The 20466-nt window shown below is 41.2% G+C and overlaps 1 protein-coding gene across 2 annotated transcripts in view; it reads right to left on the reverse strand.

Annotated features, from left to right (window-relative positions):
- Window positions 1-18239, reverse strand: part of eml5 (EMAP like 5) — a 61731-nt gene extending 43492 nt beyond the window's left edge. For both annotated transcript variants that reach the window (XM_084044129.1, XM_084044128.1), the window contains exons 1-4: window positions 17865-18239; window positions 4758-4917; window positions 1766-1864; window positions 357-425 (exon numbers count right to left, since the gene is read on the reverse strand). In XM_084044129.1, coding sequence (XP_083900255.1) covers window positions 357-425; window positions 1766-1864; window positions 4758-4917; window positions 17865-18061 — 525 coding nt within the window. In that variant the 5' untranslated portion in view covers window positions 18062-18239. The remainder of the gene's footprint in view (window positions 1-356; window positions 426-1765; window positions 1865-4757; window positions 4918-17864) is intronic.
- Window positions 18240-20466: the final 2227 nt, after the last annotated feature.

The raw sequence follows: 20466 nt of genomic DNA on the forward strand, positions 1-20466 counted from the left end.
CAACAAACTGTGAATCAGAGAGTCAAGTTCACCATACAATTGTACTCTAAAATGCAGATTACTAAAGATGAAACTTGAAATGAGAGAGTTCTCTGAGTCATTGTCTGGCCTACTTAGCACTTAAAGGGGCTAAAAAGAATTTACTCTGAAGTTACGTGAATTTGCATATATTTGTTTTAAAGGCTTTGAAACTGTCGTCCCGATGAAGAAGAGAGCACAGATGAAAGCTTGACAGTTCCTGCAGATCATAATGTGTTTTCAGATGTTATGCAAAAGCCAAACCTCCCCCCCCCCCACACACACACACAAAAAACACAGACTTCAAAATATATATGAGAATCAGGAAGTAGCTGTACCTTGATATGTTTGACACCACAGCTGACAAGCTTGCTTGGCTGGTACAAATCCCATGATATGTCAAATATCTGTTGAAGAAATAATGATAATTAATCGAGTCATCGCAAAATGACATAATTAATGTGCATATCGTTGTTAACGCTGATTAGTCACCTTTACAACAAGGTATAACTTGTAAAGATTGTGCAATCGTGGAATGAGCAACACAGCTAAACATGTGGGTAGCAACCGCCAAAAACTTGCCAAAGTCCCCTAATATGCTTCTGGTACCTGCCAGCACACACCTGCTGGCAGATGTGTGCCTGTCACAGGTATGTGACTGGCACCTGAGCATGGGTCCTGCAACTTTGACAGAGATCTGTCTGTGGTACCATTGTGCAAATCTTGCCTGTAAATCTCTGGAAGAAAGCCTATGGTTCCTCGGTGAAGCAAGAGTGAGGAACCGGTCTTCTTGGGGGACGTTGTCTTCCTGGGGCGGCCACTTTGCGGTTCTGTCTTTGACTTCACACCAGTCTCACGGAACTTGGTCCTAAGTTTGGAAATGGTACCAGGGCTGACACCAAATAATGCTGCCACTCTGCGTAACGGAACACCAGTGTCCACTTGCCCTATTGCACAGGCCTTATCCTGAAGGGACAAACGTGGCATCTTTCCATGGAGGCAGTGTTACTGGTTGGAGCATACGCAAACTCAACAAAGTTGCGGGACCCATGCCCAGGTGCCAGTCACACACCAGCCAGCAGGTGTGTGCTGGCAGGTCGCTCAAAACGAGAGCGATTACCAACAGAAGCATATTGGGGCATTTTGGGACATATACGCATATTGGGGCATTTTTGGGGGGCACTGCCCATACTGTACATTTAGCTGTGTTGCTCATTCCACGATTGCACGATCCTTACGTTAAGTTATACCTTGCTGTAAAGGTGACTAGTCAACGATAACAACGACATAAAATACAATACCAATTGGTATTACTGAAGGGGAGGAATAATCGACCGAAGTTAAGTTTCAAGTACAATCATAAATAAAATGTGTGTGTATGTGTGTGTGTGTGTGTGTGTGTGTGTGTGTGTGTGTGTGTGTGTGTGTGTGTGTGTGTGTGTGTGTGTGTGTGTGTGTGTGTGTGTGTGTGTGTGTGTGTGTGTGTGTGTGCATACTTTCTCTATGATCATGCATAAAGCATGGGGGCTGAGCAAGAAAACAACAGCTGCCTGCGTTTCATCTTTTTTAAATTCCATTTCATTAGCCGGGCATTTTCCCCGACAGGCCATGGAAAGACCCTGATCAATCAGGTGTAACTTGTTTATACCTCCTTCAGGAACGAGCTCCACCCTGCATTTATCACTAATTGAGGCGATCGATACAGATGGAGCTCAGGACTGATATGAGGCCGGATGAGTGCGTTTACCCTGTCCGTGTGTCCAGGAGCCGCTGCCAGAACCTTCCCTCTTCTCCAGTCCCACACACAGATTGTGTTCTTGGAGTCCAAACCCACGGAGACCAAACACTGTGGGGGCGGGTTGGGGAAAGAGAGAGAGATACGAGATAAGACTGGTACCACAGAAAACATCCTGTATACCAATTAACCACTATTCTGTTACACATCACACACGGAACATGGTCAACAAACAAGCTGAAGCCAAAAAGTATACTCTGTAGTATGATGGTGTCGCTTGCTCACAAGAACTGATCTTCAAGATGCGTTGTTAGCTTGAAAATCATGCGACGGGGTATACAAAATTGCTTACCTACAAAATCTATTGCTATTTTTGACAAAGCTTGACAAATTCTATTTTAAAAATGTTAATTGAAAATAAATTGAACTTCTGCCTATAATGACATGCTCAAAATAGGGACACCAAGTTAAAAGTGGTTAAGCTTTTTCTCCTCCAATGGCCACAATGGTTTGCTTCATAGGCTAATAATGGCTTCGGAACAGAACAGTTGTCCAGCCCCTGGCGCTCAAAGTGAGCACATTAAAGTGCTTTTTGTTGGGTGAGGGAGTGAGTAGGCAGCAGTGCAGTGGAGAACAGAAGAGAGGAGTGCTTATGGATATGCATCTGTACTCTGAAGCTTTGCTTTGTTGTTGTAGTGGGTGTCCTCTTTGATTTGCTGTTGAATCAATGTTCGGGTAAACAGAGGAGAACCCCTCTAGAGTTTGATAAGCCTGTATTTCAATGATGACTGAAGGGCCACTGCATGATGAAACGCAAGTAAACCGTGACAGTCAAGCACAAGAACGAGTGCTTTTAGGGGTAATTCAGACTGCAGATTTGTATCTGCAATGTTCGAGGCGTAATTCATGCTCTGCCATACGATGTTGTTGCGCGCCGAAAATAGCATATCTACAAACTCACTAAGCGACACCGCTGTACAACGAAGTATAAATCGGGCTTAAAACAGTTTTGTATCACCGCCAATATTTGGTCTAAACTCGGCTTATTATGTAAATTAAATGTGCAGTGTGTTTGGCATGAAAAAGAATCTCCTTTTTAGAAGATCTGTGTAAACACCTCCACCTGGTAGGATATAACCAATTATCCATACTTGTCAGTAGCCTACATGTAAATGCAGTTGCTTTTCCAGTGCATGGTACCGACTCAACTCGACTTGACTACTCGACTGTACTTGCTTGCTTACTTTGTTTTACACTCCACATAGGAATGTAGGTCATCATAGCGATGTCCAGCGTAGATGAGTGCTGAGCAATGCTAAAGTAAAAGCTATTGCTAAAGCAAATGCGGCCTGAGAACGATATCTATCTCACCTATACAGTCCAATAAAACAGTTTCTGACAACATTTTAGGCGAGAAATAGACTGTGCTCCATATTGATTCTTTATTTACATATATGGCTTTTTAAAGAGTTTGTTAACAGTATGCCGGAGCTTCGATGCAGTTATAGGGCAGTCCGTTGTGATGCAATGACGCTAGTGACGATTCTCTCTGACCAAACTAGTCTGCAGTGTTTTTGTTATCGCCTCAGCTGGTACCAGGTACATTTGCCTCATGGAAAACCAAAAAGGCGAGTAGATATTCGAGTTGGTCCGGCCGGTACCATGGAGTGGAAAAGTGACTATAGTGAGTGTATGGTACTCTTCGGTCACGTTGCAACACAGCAGCATGCCCTGAGACCTGCAGATCAGATGTCTCAAATATCATCATACTCCTCAACATCGCTTTAATAGACGGAGAGGAGTGAAGAAACAAGGGATTCCACCAGCCAGTTCTCAATTCATCCCTGACTTTCTCAGAGAGGAGAGACAGGGTGTAAACACAGGGATGCTAAACGAGTGAGCCTCCGCTGACTTTATACACTGTCACATCCTATCTAAATCCCCTGCTCTCTGACCGACCAAGGAAATGCACAGGGTCATTCCCCCTGTCTCCCACTGCTATGTACATTAGCTGAGGAGGTATAACTCGTTGCCAAAAGCTCCTCCGGGAGAAAGATGAGGGTCACGCACAGATATAAGCCCAGTGCTGCATCCGTGGAATACTGATGTTTGAGACATGAATATTCCAAGCAAATATCAGGTAGAGAAACTGTTTACAAGAGCCATGACTACACTGAGTCAGCCATCGACTTGACAGGAAAGGTCTAAATAATGAAGTGCCCCACAATAAACAGTCACAGAGGTACACTCCTATACTGAGAGCAGTCTATTAATCTACTTCAAACTGGCACACACATACAACCATTTGACTCATGAACTGTACGATGAGGACAGATACGTAAAGCTGTGCTCAAGTGTGTCATGAATTTCAAATGTCTCTGTTTCTAATCTACCCAGGCTCAGCGGCTCTGGCTGTCACTGCCTTCACACAGCAAGGTGCTGTCCAACTCTGTGAGACAATAGATGACAGACATTGCAGCTGACTCTTTCAAGTTGAATCTCTGAAGCGGGGTAATGTCTGTGTGCAGCTGTCTGGCTAATACTGCCGGAATAATCACAGATGTCTCATTTGGAAATTCAGCCCAGCAGGCAAGCTCCAATCGCCAGCCTGTATATGCTACTGAGTGGAGCTAATAGTAATTGCTGCAGTGACAGCTCAGCTGTACATTCCTGAAAATTATGTTAACCACTTAGACCATACACACTTTGGCTATTTTCACTATTCGGCGTATGACAATCTACAATGTCACAACGCATCGCAATATCACACATACATCTGCTATTTTTGTGATTGTGGGTAATTTTGTCAATCTCAGATTTGTTTTTTGCCTATAATGACATTCCAAAAATCGGGTGTGAGGTTGAAAGTGGTTTTAAGTTGTGTACATGTATCCTCTGTAAAGCAAATGCTAGTAAACAGTTCTATAGGAATTATATGAACACAGAGGTATTGTCACTGTTATGCTACACTATCACAGAAGTACTTGGTTTAGCCGTCACCTACCTGTCCCTCGAGGTCAAATGCCAGGCAGGCAATACCGTGTGTGTGCATGTCCTTGAGGATGGACACAGTCTGCACTGTGTAGGAGTCCCATACGCAGATATAAGGCTCCTTGCCCACTTGTCCTGTAGCCACCAGCACACGCTCCGGATGCAGTGCTAAACTGTACAGAGAAAGACAGAAGTTATTAATTTTGCTGTAAAATGTAAGCCTATAATGACATACCAGGGATACCAGTTTGAAAGCGGTCTTTGTGTGTGTGTGTGTGTGTGTGTGTGTGTGTGTGTGTGTGTGTGTGTGTGTGTGTGTGTGTGTGTGTGTGTGTGTGTGTGTGTGTGTGTGTGTGTGTGTGTGTGTGTGTGTGTGTGTTTAAGTGTGTGCATGTGTGAGTGCGTGAGTGCGTGCGCGAGCGTGCATGTGTGTATGGATGGGGTGATACATGTTATGTTTGTGACCAAATAACTATGAATAAAAGGGGCAGCTTTATCCCTCGGAGGTGACATGGTTCAGTTAACCCATTCATGCTCAGAGAGATTCACGTCTCTGCTTCCTCTATGCCTGCTGGCCACTGGAGATGAGGGCTTATGGAAGGCCATACAGGCCAACTTCTCTTTCAGACGTTGTTTTGGAATCGCTCAAACTATTCTTTGCCTGTGCTTTGCCCCGGTCACCTACTCAAATTGCACATAACCTTTATTATCATTTTAAACCCATGTATTTTATTTATTTTTCTTAATTTCATTCCTTCCATTTTGTTTGACAGCTTACGTAAAGCACTTAAAATTGCCTTTGATTATGAAATGTGTTATAAAAATAAACTTGCCTTGCCTTACATTACAATACCTGGGTTTGCCTAGCATCACCAGGCATACAATTATTACATAATCCCTCATCCCAGTCCATCTGTACAACTCCCCCCCAAACCATACACACACCTACAGTACAGTACAACGGTTCCCACACTGAGCAACAGCCCGTCGTATAAAGCCTTCAGCCCCCTCCCCCCAAACCCAGCAGCTGCCCGTCACGTTCCCGGCAGGGCTGAGTGAATCACTGGGCAATTCTCTTCTACTCTTGCCTCGTCCTGGCCTATATATTATATTTCATGCTGCGACGGACCTCCTTCCATTATAATCAGGCCGCCCGTTTTGCCAACTGCACTCTGGAATGTTTAATCCTGACGTGTTTTCAGACAGCAGGCCAGAGTAGAGGTTTTGCGGGCCAGGCAGTAGCCACTAGCACGCTGACTCAAATCAGCTCAGGAAGACCTGGCATTCACCCACATCTGAATCTCACACTCTCTACACAGAAGAAATAATTTAACTCTTCCACTTCCAATCCCTCAGAGTTAAATGCTTAATACTCTGGATTTGTGCATCTCCTTCACAGTTCACACTCTCTGCATTTCTCACCCTTCCCCCTTTCTCTCTCCTGTGTCTTTCTCACTTCCAGGTTGGCTCCATAAAAAAGCCACATTCCCGTCAGGAGTTTATTCTTCTCGCTCTCTAAAAATGGCAAAGTCATACTTCGTCGTACATTGGCGTCACACACCGAAACTAGCCCATGTCCAAGTTCACAATGTGTCGCAGATGCAGCGTGCTGTGAGCTTGTAGATCGACTATTTTCGGTACGTGACGCCATTATACCATGAAGTATAAATCAGCCTTGATGGTCACACCAGCCTTTTACATCTCAAAAGTGCCAATGTGTCATCATCACCATTCTGGTTTGAACAGATTATTCAAATTGCTATTTTAGCTTAATGATGAGACCTAACTTCACAGCTTGTAGACAGAGATGAGATACAGAACCTGGGTAATAGGCTTGATAAGAGGGTGTGTATCAGTTAGTGTCTTCTTGGCTCTTACAGGAGAGGTTTACTCCGTATCTCCCCCTAGCCCTCTACCCTTTGTTTTTCCGCTCCCCTCCCCTTTCTGCGCTGAACACTCCAATCCAACCTGGCTTGATTCCTCTTCTTCCTTATATGAATTATATAATCACAGCAAAGCAGCTAAATATAGTATTCAGAGGAAGAGAATCTGATTAGGACTCTATTAGATGCAGCCAGAAAATAGCTTTGGTAGAGACGGTTACCACACAGCTAAATGCATTTTTATTAGTTCCATCATCTGATCAATGCAACAATAACCCAAGAATGATTGATATCACCAACACTGATTAAATACATCTACACTCTACAGTATGACAAAGACTTATTTTGGTTTAATCCCTACAGCAAACATAATGAGATGAACAAATGCATCCACCACTATAAACTATTATATTCCAGTCTATAGCCTTTAAGTTGCATCAAGCAAAACTGCATAACATTCTTCATAAAAAGAGACAGCGCATTAGATCATAAACAGCTCATGACTTTCTACACAATTCAACAGTCATATTGGTTCATGATGATTATCCAAGTGCTGCTACAAAAAGGTTGTTGGGTTGTTTAAATGTTCCCTTGATGCCTAATGTCAAAACTTTAGCATGAGTAATACACACTGTACATGCCCTATATGGCATAGGGTACATCTCAGGCATGGAATGCATAGGGCCTATGCCAGGGGTACTCAACAGGCAGACCGCGGTCCATGACCGGACCGCGGGACACCTCTCTGCGGACCCTGGGAAAATTATAATAAAAAAAAAAAAATCTGTGCATGTGCGGACCCTAGCCTTATTCAAAAACATATTTGTGGACCTTCAAGATTTGTTGTTGAGTACCCCTGGCCTATGCCTTTTGTGGCTGAGATAGGACATGTGCAATCTTTCACTTTTGGTCTGCTAAAATTAGATCTTATAATAACATTTCAATTTGTTACAGCGACTGGTAAATGCCTTAACTAATGTGGTACAACTTCACAAATCTCCTGTTTGATGTAGACTACAGATGTTTGGCTGCACATCAAACACATTCGATCGGGATACAGATCTAATGTTTGCTTCTGCCAGCCGGGTTCAGAATACCCCTTGGACATCACACACTTTACTAGACAAATCCAGAAGGCTCTCCATGTCACCTACTACATACAGTATCAGAAGGCAAATTAAAGATTTAAGAGTGTCTCAGTTCACACACTTTTTTTGGTTCAGTTCACAGGTTTTTATACTAATGGCCCTATAATCGCCAATACTGGCTAAACCCACTATTTGAGGATTTAGGAGTGAGCAAGGGGCGTGCATGCAAAAGTTCCTATTTTGGGACACCTGCCTTACCTGCAAAACACCTGCACTACCCGTTACATTATGCATAGGTGTGGTTTGGGCGTTACAATAATAAAACCAATCACTGTGCCAGATGCCATTGCCTTTAAGAGAAGACTGCACAAGCCATTATCCGCAATGCAATCTTACGCTCTCCTCTCTCCCTCTGCCAGTGTTGCCAGGTCTGCTTATTATAAGCCACATTGGGCTTGTTTTTCTGTAAAGTTGCTTGTAAATAATGGTACTTGCAGTTGTGAGAGCTTGTAGATCGTCTATTTTCAAATAGCCAACATATATAAATTTGCACATTGTTTAATGGCCGATATATAGGTTTGAAGTGCCCATGTGGCCTATCATAGTCGCTTATTTTGGGCTTGTTTTCATAGACCTGGTTGCTTATTCCTCTCACAAATTCTTGCAACACTGCTCCTGTCGTTGCAGCCGCACTATGCCCGACGTTTACTTTATAGGCTCTAGCCTTTGATTGCCTTTCAATAAAACCACATTTGATAGACATACATATCACCTACATGTTACGAGAGATGAGATGTTATGAGAGAATTTAATATTTTTTTAATCAGTTCATTATTTCCTGCGTAATCAATGAATTAAACTGAAGTGTGTAATTTGGAGAGCATTGCATTGCGCGACGCACAAATTGTCTTCTTTGAATAGACTATCATCTTATATAAACACAACTGACACAAGGAATTGAAACTCTCACTTCTGCTGATTATAAGAAAATTAGAATCACAGAGATTTGTTGAGAATTAGGAGAGAGAGGGAGCCTTTGAATGTTGTGCCTTTGTGCGCCCTATGTCCATCGCGGGCGCACTCTACCAAACCAATTTAGCATAGCGGGTGGTTTTAGATTCCGCTATACACTTTCCCAAACGTGTGTGGGCAAAACAGCAATTTTAGGGATAATACAACAACACGCCCACGGGCACGTCTCCAAGTGAAATGGAGTCGGCATAATGAATAGCGGGTATAGTGGCCGCAAAACAGCGTTTAGGGACAGTGCCAGCTCCCATATCCGTAATTCACGGCTAGTGGGCAGCGGGTGCGGGAATAGCAGTGCCAATTATAGGGGCTTAAGGCTAAAATCCTTGTCCTTCCATCTTTAAAATTACATTAAATATAGGGACATATAGTCTGTTTTCACAGTTCATATTGGTTCATATACAGCAGAAGGTCCACAGTCAAATCCTGAGTTTCTGACTGGGGATGGTGAAAAAGCTGATCTTATAAGCTCACATTGAGCTTGTAGATCGGGTAGATCGGCTAGATTCGTCATATGACGAAGTAGGGCATTCATTTATGACAAAACATAAATGGTTGAAATATGGAGATGCAATGTTTCTGCCCGACAGCGACAACATGTGGAAATGTACTGCTATGGAATGTGCTGCATGTGCACCTTCATGCTCCCCAGAGGATGAACCCTACTGATTTTGGTGAACCCCATGGCCTTTCCTCTGGCGTCACCATTAGGCCAGCATTGCCACTTGCAAACAAGATATCTCAAAATGTAATGTGCAGATTTTTATGAAACTTGCTGAGTGACCAAAACCAATCCAAATTTCATCAGCACTATCCATTATTCCATAATTGTGATTTAGTACTGGGAGAACTGACAATACTTGCTGATATTACAAAAGTTTACCGTCTGTACATTCCAGGACGTACAGTAGCGGTTTAATATACAGTACCAGGCACTTTTATTTATTGCCGATTTGATCTGCCTCATGTGCTTGTTATGAAATCCCCTGGAGGAAAGAACAGCCGTGGTATATTTTATACTCTAGTGTGATTGATACTATATGGAGAAAAGGTTTATCACTAAATTGCACAGATATTAATTGAGTCAGACTCTGGTCCGATATATGTTTTTCTTAAAGAAACCCCAAATCATCAGATGATATATCATAATTTTGTTTTGAAAACACATTGCACAACTCGAAAACTCTTTCAGATCAAAGCCAGACAATGTCCAAATTGCACGCCTTGCCCTCAGGGACGTTCTGGTACTTATGGTTTGGTATTGTCCAGAAGTTAAACTTTTCCCCCAAGGTCATTTGCACTCTAATCTCTGGCAAAAAGTAACTGATGAACTATATGACTGCATGGATGAACTTCACTGCAATTTTCATGTATTTTATTGTTTAATACTTGTGTTGTGCGAGACCATGTTGTACTGTGTTTTAATACTCTAATCACGAGTGGCACTTTAAATGTTGTTATATGCACAGTAGAATGACGTAGTAATGAATAAAGGCTTTCTATTATATTATATTTTAGATTTTGGAACTGTATTTCTTCATGTCTGTCAGTGGTCATGGAATGCACTGTACTATGCTCTCCTTTAGTTTTATTGTTGAATGATTATTTTTTGAAATGTACTTCAGAAATATTGAGTATGGCTGGCTGTCAGTGTCTGACCTAACAACAGCCAAAGAAATGCTGGCAGGCCACGCATTGTCTGCAGAGACACCAGTGGTTATTTGATTTTCTGGATGTTCATTACATGGAATGACAAATGGTGCAAAACAAAATAATGTAAACATGTTAGTTAATGCTGTTGAAAGCATAACGCACCACTGTAAAAAGGACAGGTTTGTTGTAGTCAAGTCCTGTGGGATGGGGGAGAGGGGATATGTGTATCATTATGTCCTGTGAAATGTGTTCCTCTCTGTACTACATGCTTTATATAATCAATAAGAATTTGATCACAAAAAAGAAACTTGCTGAGTGCATTCATGCTCCCTGGTGAATAAGCCCTATTGATTTTGGTGACACCATAGCGTTCCCTCTAGCGTAGATCACACATCACGTATCTTTTTATTTTTTATCATGGTACTTTATTTTATTTCACTTTAAAGCTTTTGTTGTTGTTTACAATGCTAATTCTTAAGTGAATATACAATCTCCCCACCACCAATTCTGGCATTAATAAACGTACATTGTCCTATTCTTTCATTTTCAGTGCCACTTAGTGAGAGTGCAGGGCTATAATGATGGCAATATCAGTTGAGTCAACCGCTTTGGTCCGGTTGGGTGTAGCTAGAAGGGCTTTTAGAGTTTATATTAACTGTAAACAGTCTAAGATGATAAAGATATGTGGCCAGAGCAAGTCTGATTTGAACCAGGTCCCCCTGTCTGATCTTAATTTAAAAATAGATGAGTATTAAGATGATATTACAGATCTAAGCCAGGGTTGATTCACATTCTCCAACACACAGCAGTTATCTTTTTAGTTATTGCCTACGGCAGATTATAAAGAGGTAGTGGATTAGGACATTTCTAAAGGTCTGTACACTACTATAGACTATCTCTACACTAGGTTTCACATAAAGTAATTTTAATCCAGCTGCCAATAATCCACCATAAAGCACCTGTCCATACAGCAAGTGTGCACAACTAAAAATAGAATAGACATAATGACATTCAACAGAGGTAGGCCCTCTTAGTGATAATAGCGGATACCCTTACAGTATTTAACAGAATGGTTTGGACTTCAAATACTTAAATACAGTAGAACTAGCCTCTCCAGTCTTCTTTTACACAAAAGGAACCACTACTGTGTCTGAATGTTGACATGCTATCTTCATCTTCTAATCTAGGCTCTTTACTTGGTGATGGTTAAATGAGGTTGAAGTGCAGTTTCAGAACCATCCTTTGTTTTGTTTAGTTTTTAACTCAAGCAATGACAATGCTAAAACGTACACTTTTTCTTCAGTAAACACTCCTGCACATTTGAGCTAGACGGATGTCTTGTCTTTTTAAGGTTCATTTCAGCTTAATTTATAGTCATTCTATCGTAGATGGTGTCACAATCCACAAGCCAATAGAAGTAGGCTACTGCGTAGTTGCATGACTCTGTTACCATTTTTTAAATAATTATAGACAGATTTGTGTGTGTGTGTGTGTGTGTGTGTGTGTGTGTGTGTGTGTGTGTGTGTGTGTGTGTGTGTGTGTGTGTGTGTGTGTGTGTGTGTGTGTGTGTGTGTGTGTGTGTGTGTGTGTGTGTGTGTGTGTGTGTGTGTTGCATCAGAGTGTCATGGCAGCTGAAAGTGCAAGATTGCAAAAAGAAGGAGACAAACCTTTCAATTTACCTTTTCATCAATGTCTTACAGAGCCCTTCTTATATAATAGGTAGAGAGTCACATCACGTCGATGTGACTCTGCTGATTGGAACCGACATACATACCTGCTGGTAATTGTGTTAAAGGACTGAAGGTCCATCAAGTGATTCATTGCTCAATCAATGTTCAATGGGTCTTTTGGTATTTCATACAAGTATACAAGAGTACAAATGTTTGGGTTTGGTTTCTCAGCAAAAATAACAAGAAACATCTCATTTCTCTTTTGGGTCTAGAGTTAAAAACTTTGGGAACCACTGATCTAAATGATCTGGATCTTGGCAATATCCGTGCAATAAAAATAAAAAAAAAGGAAAAAAACAATATGGACGTCTTTTGGTCCAAAGATCTAATAATACATTCCACAACACTTCCATAGTAATGTGTAAGAGATGGCCCAATGGGAGCACCCACCATTTTTTTTAAATTATTATATATATATTTTTAAATCATATCTGAATCCATCACACTCTGCTACTAGGGGCTGGAGAGAGAGAAAGGCAGCTTAACAAGGGGGATGCATTTTTGTAATGGCTAACAAATCAAATCACCTACTGGATCTGAGACATGAAATAATGCTTTAAAAAGCATCGTCTCTGGTGAGCCTATCAACATGTAGGTCGATAGACATCGTTAGTTCACATCATTCACAGAGCATAGCGAGAAACTCTTGCCTGCCCAGTCTGACATGTTTATTTTCGTTCTCACCACAAAAGCACCTACACTACATGCATGACTCTGACAAGCCAAGGTAACACATCAGTAGCTGAATAAAACACTTGAGCAATACTGAACTCAATGGCTGTGCTTCCTGACCATTTTATTCACTTTCAATCTCACTATTTTGACAGCCAAATGTTGTATAAAAAATTCAAAGGACTTCCTAAAAAAAAAGAACATTAAGCAATGGCAAAACATACACGCTCACAACGCTTTTTTTACTTGTAGATCAGCTATTTTTTGCTATTTTTGAAATAGTTAATGCATCTAATTTAAACACCACAAAGACTAAGTAATCATCTATATTTCTGCCCATAAGACGAGCAGGCCATTTTAATATCAGCCCATTTATTCCCTGTGTCTGAATCATTCTCTCATTGATAGTATCATAACAAAGCATGTCATAAATCGCCCCAGATTAAGGATTACCCAAGTAATGAATGTAAGTGCACATGGTTTAGAGATGGTCGTAAGCTTAGCTGTATAATACGCAATGACCATGAAGGAAGGCCGACAAGCAGAAATGAAGGAGTAACCTGGAAATTAGATCTGATGAACAAGGGAAAAGAAAGGCGAGATACGACTGGGGGCTTGCCTCTGGGTATGATACGGAGCCTTGTGTCTCACCTGGGAACAATCCCAGCCTCCCCCACACTACTGCCACCCCATACAACATATGTAAAACCTGACACCACACCACCAACATCAACATATCCAACAACTTCCTTTACAGTAGACTTTTCTTGCCATGCAAAACCGTTTTGTCCTCAGTGAGTCATATTCAGATGCAGAATGGTCAACAGTTAACGTCAAATGGATAGCAGATAATCAATTTAAACATATCATTTTTATGTATATTATATGATTGAGGTCCCTGCATGCATGCCTTGCAATCAGTGGGAATGTATTGCCACCATAAGAGACTAATATATTATATATGTGGTCTGTATGAACCCCAAACTGTTTAGCGTAGTCTGAGGTTACTTGAGACCAGACCAGATTGATGTACAGTATATAGTCTGTAATATGCTAATGCTTTAAGTGTGTGGAACAGCAATCAAGTATACATTTAAAGAATATCTTAAAGAAGTATCTACAGTTATAGCAGTATTCTGAGTATAATGTTAGCATGTCTTGTTTATTCTGGCTTTTCCATCATTGCCAAATGATAATCATATTGCACAGAAAGTACCACTAAAATACATTGCAAATCCAGCCAGGGCGTATACTTTACCAACAGTCACAGTCATGCCTAGATTTATACTTGGTTGCACGCCATGTCACACAGGCAGCAAAAATAGCTGATCTACACATTGTGAGCTTGTAAATCAGCTCTTTTTTCGGTGTGACAATTTTTCATTTGTCAATTCATCCCAACAAAGAAGATGACACTGGTGCAAAGCTAAGTATAAAAAAATCACCCTTCAGTTGTCAGGGAAGAGAGCAGCCTTTCATTCATGCGAAAACCATTAGCTCGTCTCCATCAGACTTGGAGACCAGCAAACTGAACAGGCTTCAGGGCAAGACAAAACCAGATGCGAGGGCAGCAATTAATTCAAGTAGCTGCATAAATTATCAAATTTAAAAGTGGCAAACAAACATCAGTAGAGGGCATTATACGCTAATCTTGAGAGACCAAGACAGGGGAGAAAGAGTGGGAGAGAGAGTGACAGATAAAGACAATTTGAATCTTGAATCTTGAATCTAAGACATCTGCATCTCTTCCACTGCCCAATAATTATTCAACAGAGTATCCACTCAGAAAGGTCCAGTATCAGTATCTGAAAAGTGCACTCAGTAGAGCACGAATCTCCACCAGGAAGCATGCCTTAATAAAAATATATTGACGTAAACAGTTAAATTCTTTCCTACAGCCATGAATGTCACAGCATGTGATTACCAGTTGTACTGTATGTATCTCTCCCGCTCTCACTCATACACATTCATGGTCCACCTCTCTCCCCCTTTCTCTCTGCTTTGCAGATCGTCTGCACTCTAAACTCTGTAAAATGGACTAAAGACTGTCTTAAGACAGCTTGGACTGAGTTGAATGAATTGAATTTGAGGGTTTCTTGGTATGTTGTCCCGTTTTAATCTATATTTCAGTAGTAATCTACTTCTGGTACATCCAACAATAAGCCAGTTTTGTAATTTGCTAGTTACAATTTAGACATTTAGCAAACGCTCTTATCCAGAATGACTTACAAGTACTTAGTAGCAGGACGCTTATCCCATAGCCTGGAGGGATGAATGTTCCATGATTTTTTTTTTTTTTAAATGACATCATTGTTTTTGGACCGATTTGAGAAAAAAAGGGAATTGAGGTCACTGGCCTGCTGGCAGCATGCACAAGAAATATGGCACTGATCAGCCCAGTGAAAGATTAGCAGTGGAAAGTCAGACAGACAGACAGACAGACAGACAGACAGACACACTAAAGTTGTTCCGATACCGATACCAGTATCGGAAAAGCTGCCGATACTGCCTAAAATGCTGGTATCGGTATCGGCGAGTATGCCAGTCTATGCCATTCCGATACCATGTAATTTATCACATGATGAGATTTCATTTACAGTAATATTTTGAATTGATGTTGCACTATTATTATCAATAGTTTTTTATTCCTAGTTCCGTGGTTCTCAAACCTTTTAATTTCAAGGACCCACGTAACTCTGAGTGTCTATAACTCTCAGAGTTACAGGCTTGTAAGGGTCCATTTGGAACCCCCTCAAGGAACCCTGAGGGTCCCTGGATCCCACTTTGAGAACCACTGTCCTAGATTATTTGTTTTATTACACAATGGTATCGGATCGGTACTCTGGAAGGAGAAAATGGTATCGGTACATCTCAAACGCACCCACCCACCCACGCACGCACGCACGCACGCACGCACGCACGCACGCACACACACACACACACACACACACACACACACACACACACACACACACACACACACACACACACACACACACACACACACACAATCTCCTATAATGAGAACTTGCTAACCTTCCCTTAAGACCCCCAAAAGCGTTAACCACAGGAATTTTTGCGTCCCTAATCTGGGGCAAACATTCTGTGAAAATATCAGATCAACAAACACGCAACGTTTTGCAATGTGACGCAATGTAACTTGTAGAATCTACAATGTAGATTGTCTATTTTCAGCAAAGAATTTTGGTATAGAGGGCAAAAGGAGCGGAGCTCTGGACGACCCCAGTCAATGAAATACCTTTTTTTTGGCTGCAGTTTGAAAATATTAATCACTGATGATTTTCAGATTTATCCCAAGGTGTATGGCATTAGGGCATTTGTCCACACTCCACACATTTCTCACTGCAACAAAATACAAAGATGACACTAGGCTAAATGTGGCTCCAAACCTAAGATTTCACAATAATGGTACAGGAACAATATCCAGACTAAAGCCTGAAGCGCCAGATGTAGACATGTGTCATGTGAAGCTTATTTTCCCATAGCCCAATGCAGCCAGCTGCCCAAACATCATATGGTTAAGTCAATGAACTCTCCAACACAGCATTTGAACTGAGGCAGAGCAAGGTTGGTGTCTCTGTTGGCCAATTAATAATGGAGCAGAAGGCCAGCTGACTAATGGCACAGTATATAATCCTAGTCATCTCCAGGCCAACCCACACAATGTCAACACAAAGCACTGAGGCATTGGACAGAGATCTTTGTTGTGTGTTGGCATGATGTGGAGCACTTTATGAAGTGTATTATAATCTTGGGAGAATGATGTGTAAGGCCTTTACACAAGAAGTTAATTGGCCCTTAAGTTGTCAGGCTACTTAGGCTGTGTTTTATTTAAAACTGGATGCTTCAGGGTTGCTCTGCCTGCTCATGGTGGGTTTAATCGATGGCTTTCAGGGGATCCCCTTAACGACAACTGTGCCCTTCAACATTCTATAGACTTTTACCAGATCACTGAGCATGCCTTAACGGTAGCATTGACAGACTGCCAGAAGAGTTGACTATACTGTTAGATAATATAGGGTATTTATCTCAGAAGTTATGGAAGTATCAGTAGGCTACTTTAGGAAATCTTGTCAGCTACCACTGCTGTTGACAATAATTCTGTCACCACTCTGAAAACTCCACCAAAGAAAAAGTTAACTGCTGTGGAATTTTCAGGAAATACATGACTATACAACCACGTACAATCAATGGCAAATATTCAGTTTGCTGGTGGAGGGATATAGCCTTCAGTCTTAGCTTAACTTATAACTCCACCGCGAAGGGGTGTCGCTTTAATAAAAAAGATAAACTGATCTGCAAGCGACCGATGCGTTGCGATGCGATGCGTTGTTCGCTTGTAGATTAGTTCTTTTTTAGCAAGCAACGCCGTTACTGAGCAGGTGGAAAATGTGCTATTTTATTTTTTACTTAAGTACAAGTATACTAAATACTGCAATGTATAAATTCTCTATTACAAGTAAAAGTCCGGAATTCAAAATGTACTTGAGTAAAAGTGTAAAAGTATAGGCATCAACATATACTTAAAGTACCAAAAGTAAAAGTACTCATTGTACAGAAGGTCCAATTTCACAAGTTTTCAAATGTATAAAATGTATAAAAATCCTTTGAAAATAGCAGATCTGCAAGCTCACAAGGCTCACATAGCGAGTTTGTAGATCGGCTATACTCAAACTGCCAAAGTATATATATATATAGGTATGTTGGTTTGTTTTGTAATAATAATCAAAATCTACAAAGTAACTAGGAACTAAAGAGTTCAAAGAATTAGTGGAGTAAAAAGTACAATATTTGCCTTTGAGATGTAGTCCACTATCTCAAAGGCAAATATGGTACGTTTTACTCTAGTAAAACTACTGAGAATTGCAAATACTCAGGTAAAGTAAAAAATACCTTAACATTGTACAGTAGGCCTACTTGAGTGCATTTACATAGTTACTTTCCACCACTGCTAAGGGGTACAAATAAATTGAGCGTGTCGCTGTCCGTGGTGCTGACGAGAGTGAACGTGCAGGCTGGTGGTGTGTTGTTAGTTACACTATACCTGATTATGTCATCGTTGTGTCCCAAGTAAAATTTCTGCTTGTGTTCCCGTGTATTATACACAACTCCCACACCGGCCACGAAATAGACGATCTCCTTGGCCGCCGTGTAGTACAGGTTGTTGCGGCACTGGTGTCCCCGGTATCCGTAGACCCACTCGAGTCTCAGGTGGCAATTCGGAGCAGTTCTGTCAGCCATGTCCGCACGTCCGTGTCTCTCTCTGCTGTTATAGCCAGTATCTGATACAGTGTCATTCACCAAAAAAGGATTTATCTTCTTAAGCCTGTGTGTCTCCCATTAGTTCCGTTGGATTTGTCAGTCCAGTAAAAGCGATGGTATTGGGCAGCATCTGAGGGTCATGTGCATAATAGTCCTGTTATATTATGATGTGAAAGACCCCCTGTCTTTATATTTAGAAATAGCTTCCTATGTTGTTAGTTCTTTTCATATTGAGAATCTACGTGCAGCCTACTATACGTCAGCTTGCAGTCCTTCCCGACATAGGTCAAAGCTCCTGTCAAATTCTACAAAGATGGAGCTTTGGTGTTATTCCACAAGCACCGCCCAGAACGATGAAAGATCATCCGCCCGTCCAATGGCGTCCACGGCCATCCTAGAAGGAAAATGTAGGAGAGGACAACGCCGTCACCCACGGTATGCAGACGCACGATCTTCTGCGCTTGCGCTGTGCTTTCTTCTGAGCTGAGTGAGTGTGTGACGAAATAGTCTCTTCCCATATTTCTGTAAACTACTGTAGTACACCAGTGGTGGAAGAAGTACTCACATTAATGTAGAAATACTCTGTTACAAATAAATGCCTGGTATTCAAAATGTACTTGAGTAAATACTAAAGTATTCACATTAAAATATACTTAAGTACTGAACGTAAAAGTACTCAGAATGTTTTGCAGTTTTAAGTTTGAATAAAAATGTATACAAATTATTTGAAAATAGCCTAAGTATAGGGCTGAAGTGGTTAATGCATGTTTTGTAATAATAAATATCTACAAAGTAACTAGTCACTAAAGTTTTCAAATAATAGTAGTGGAGTAAAAAGTACAATATTTGCCTCTGAGATGCAGTGGAGTAGAAGTAAAAGTATTGAAAATTTGAAACACAGTAAACATTCCTCAAACGTGTACTTAAGTACAGTACAGTAGTAATTATACCTGCCAGGCCGGAAGGCCGAAGGCGAGGGATTATGTTTTCACTCCTGTGAGTCAGTCTGTCTGTCTGTCTGTCTGTCTGTCTGTCTAGCTAGGCACCTCTGGACCCGTCGGCATGAAACTTTGCACGCAGACTCCTGGGAGGCCAATGAAGAACTACTGCCCCTAATATTTCAAATAGGGCTTAGCGGCACCATAAGACCGATGTTTGCGAAACACATTTTTTGCTACGACTCCAACATGTTTTGTCCAAACCTCAAAATCGGTACATATTTCTCTGTAGACATATTATGATCAAGACGTACCTGTCAGATCATTCTATTCAATTTCCGAATGGCTTTCAAGTTTGTGGGCGTGGCTGTTTTTCACAAAATCCCACAAATCATGAACGCGGCATCTGATTGTCGTGAAATGCACACAACAGAAACCGTGTCAAATGCACATATATGGAGATTTTCAACATGCACTGATGTCACACACAACAGAAACCATGTATTATTATTAGATGTGTCATTTTTGATTCATCCCAAAAACAATGATGATGATGAGTGCCTCTGATACGGCCATAATATGGGTATATTGGTCAGATTTGCGGTGCGATGTAGGTGTGAGGGCAGCGTAGCGGACTGTCTATAAATGCAAAATGTCTGTGCATCTGTCTGTCTGTGTTCCTTTTGTGACCATACATGGAGATCTCTGACCACATCAATACATTATAGTATTGACGTCATGGACTGGCCTCCAAGTAGCCTATAATATGATAATGGGAACTGCACTAAGAACTGTGTTAACGGGTAGAATGAGTATTGCATAACCAAAGAGGCATGCTTTCCGAACAGACATTGCACTAGTATGGTTAATTGAGTTTTTTCAATTAACCAGTTTTTTTATTGACTTTTTTCTTACATAATTAATATAATAATCAAGAACAGGCTTGATCTGAATAGTCATTCCTATACATTCTCTATGTTGGGTTATTTTTGGCATGTCAAATATTGAAAGAGTTTTAAAAAATGTTCAAATGTTCAACAGCCGGAAGAATAAATGAGGGCTTACGTTTTTGAACTGTTCCTCATTTTGCCTGGAACCTGCTGGTCCCTGGACCCCACTTTGAGAACCAGTAGTCGATAGAAGGGATCTCAGACCCTTTCCTATGGGACCTCAGCTCCATCAGCTCAGTGTACACAGAAATGTCCTTGTAAATATCTCTTTTGCATGTCTCCATCGCCAGGCCCTGCTCCCAGAATGAGACAGGAAGGAGAGAACAGAGAGAGGGTGACAAGGTGACTTGACACTGGTTGTGAGTCAGATTTGAACCCTCTCTGTCTGTGGTTGTCACCAGGGCGCCCTGTCACTTGTCTTAATGCGGTTACGTAGAGCACTAAATAAGCATCATTTAATGAAATCTAAACAGTGTTGGGGGAGTTATGTCTTCAA

This window comes from Gymnoscopelus microlampas (assembly GCF_963454915.1).
Source record: "Gymnoscopelus microlampas genome assembly, chromosome: 20".
Lineage (NCBI taxonomy): Eukaryota > Metazoa > Chordata > Actinopteri > Myctophiformes > Myctophidae > Gymnoscopelus > Gymnoscopelus microlampas.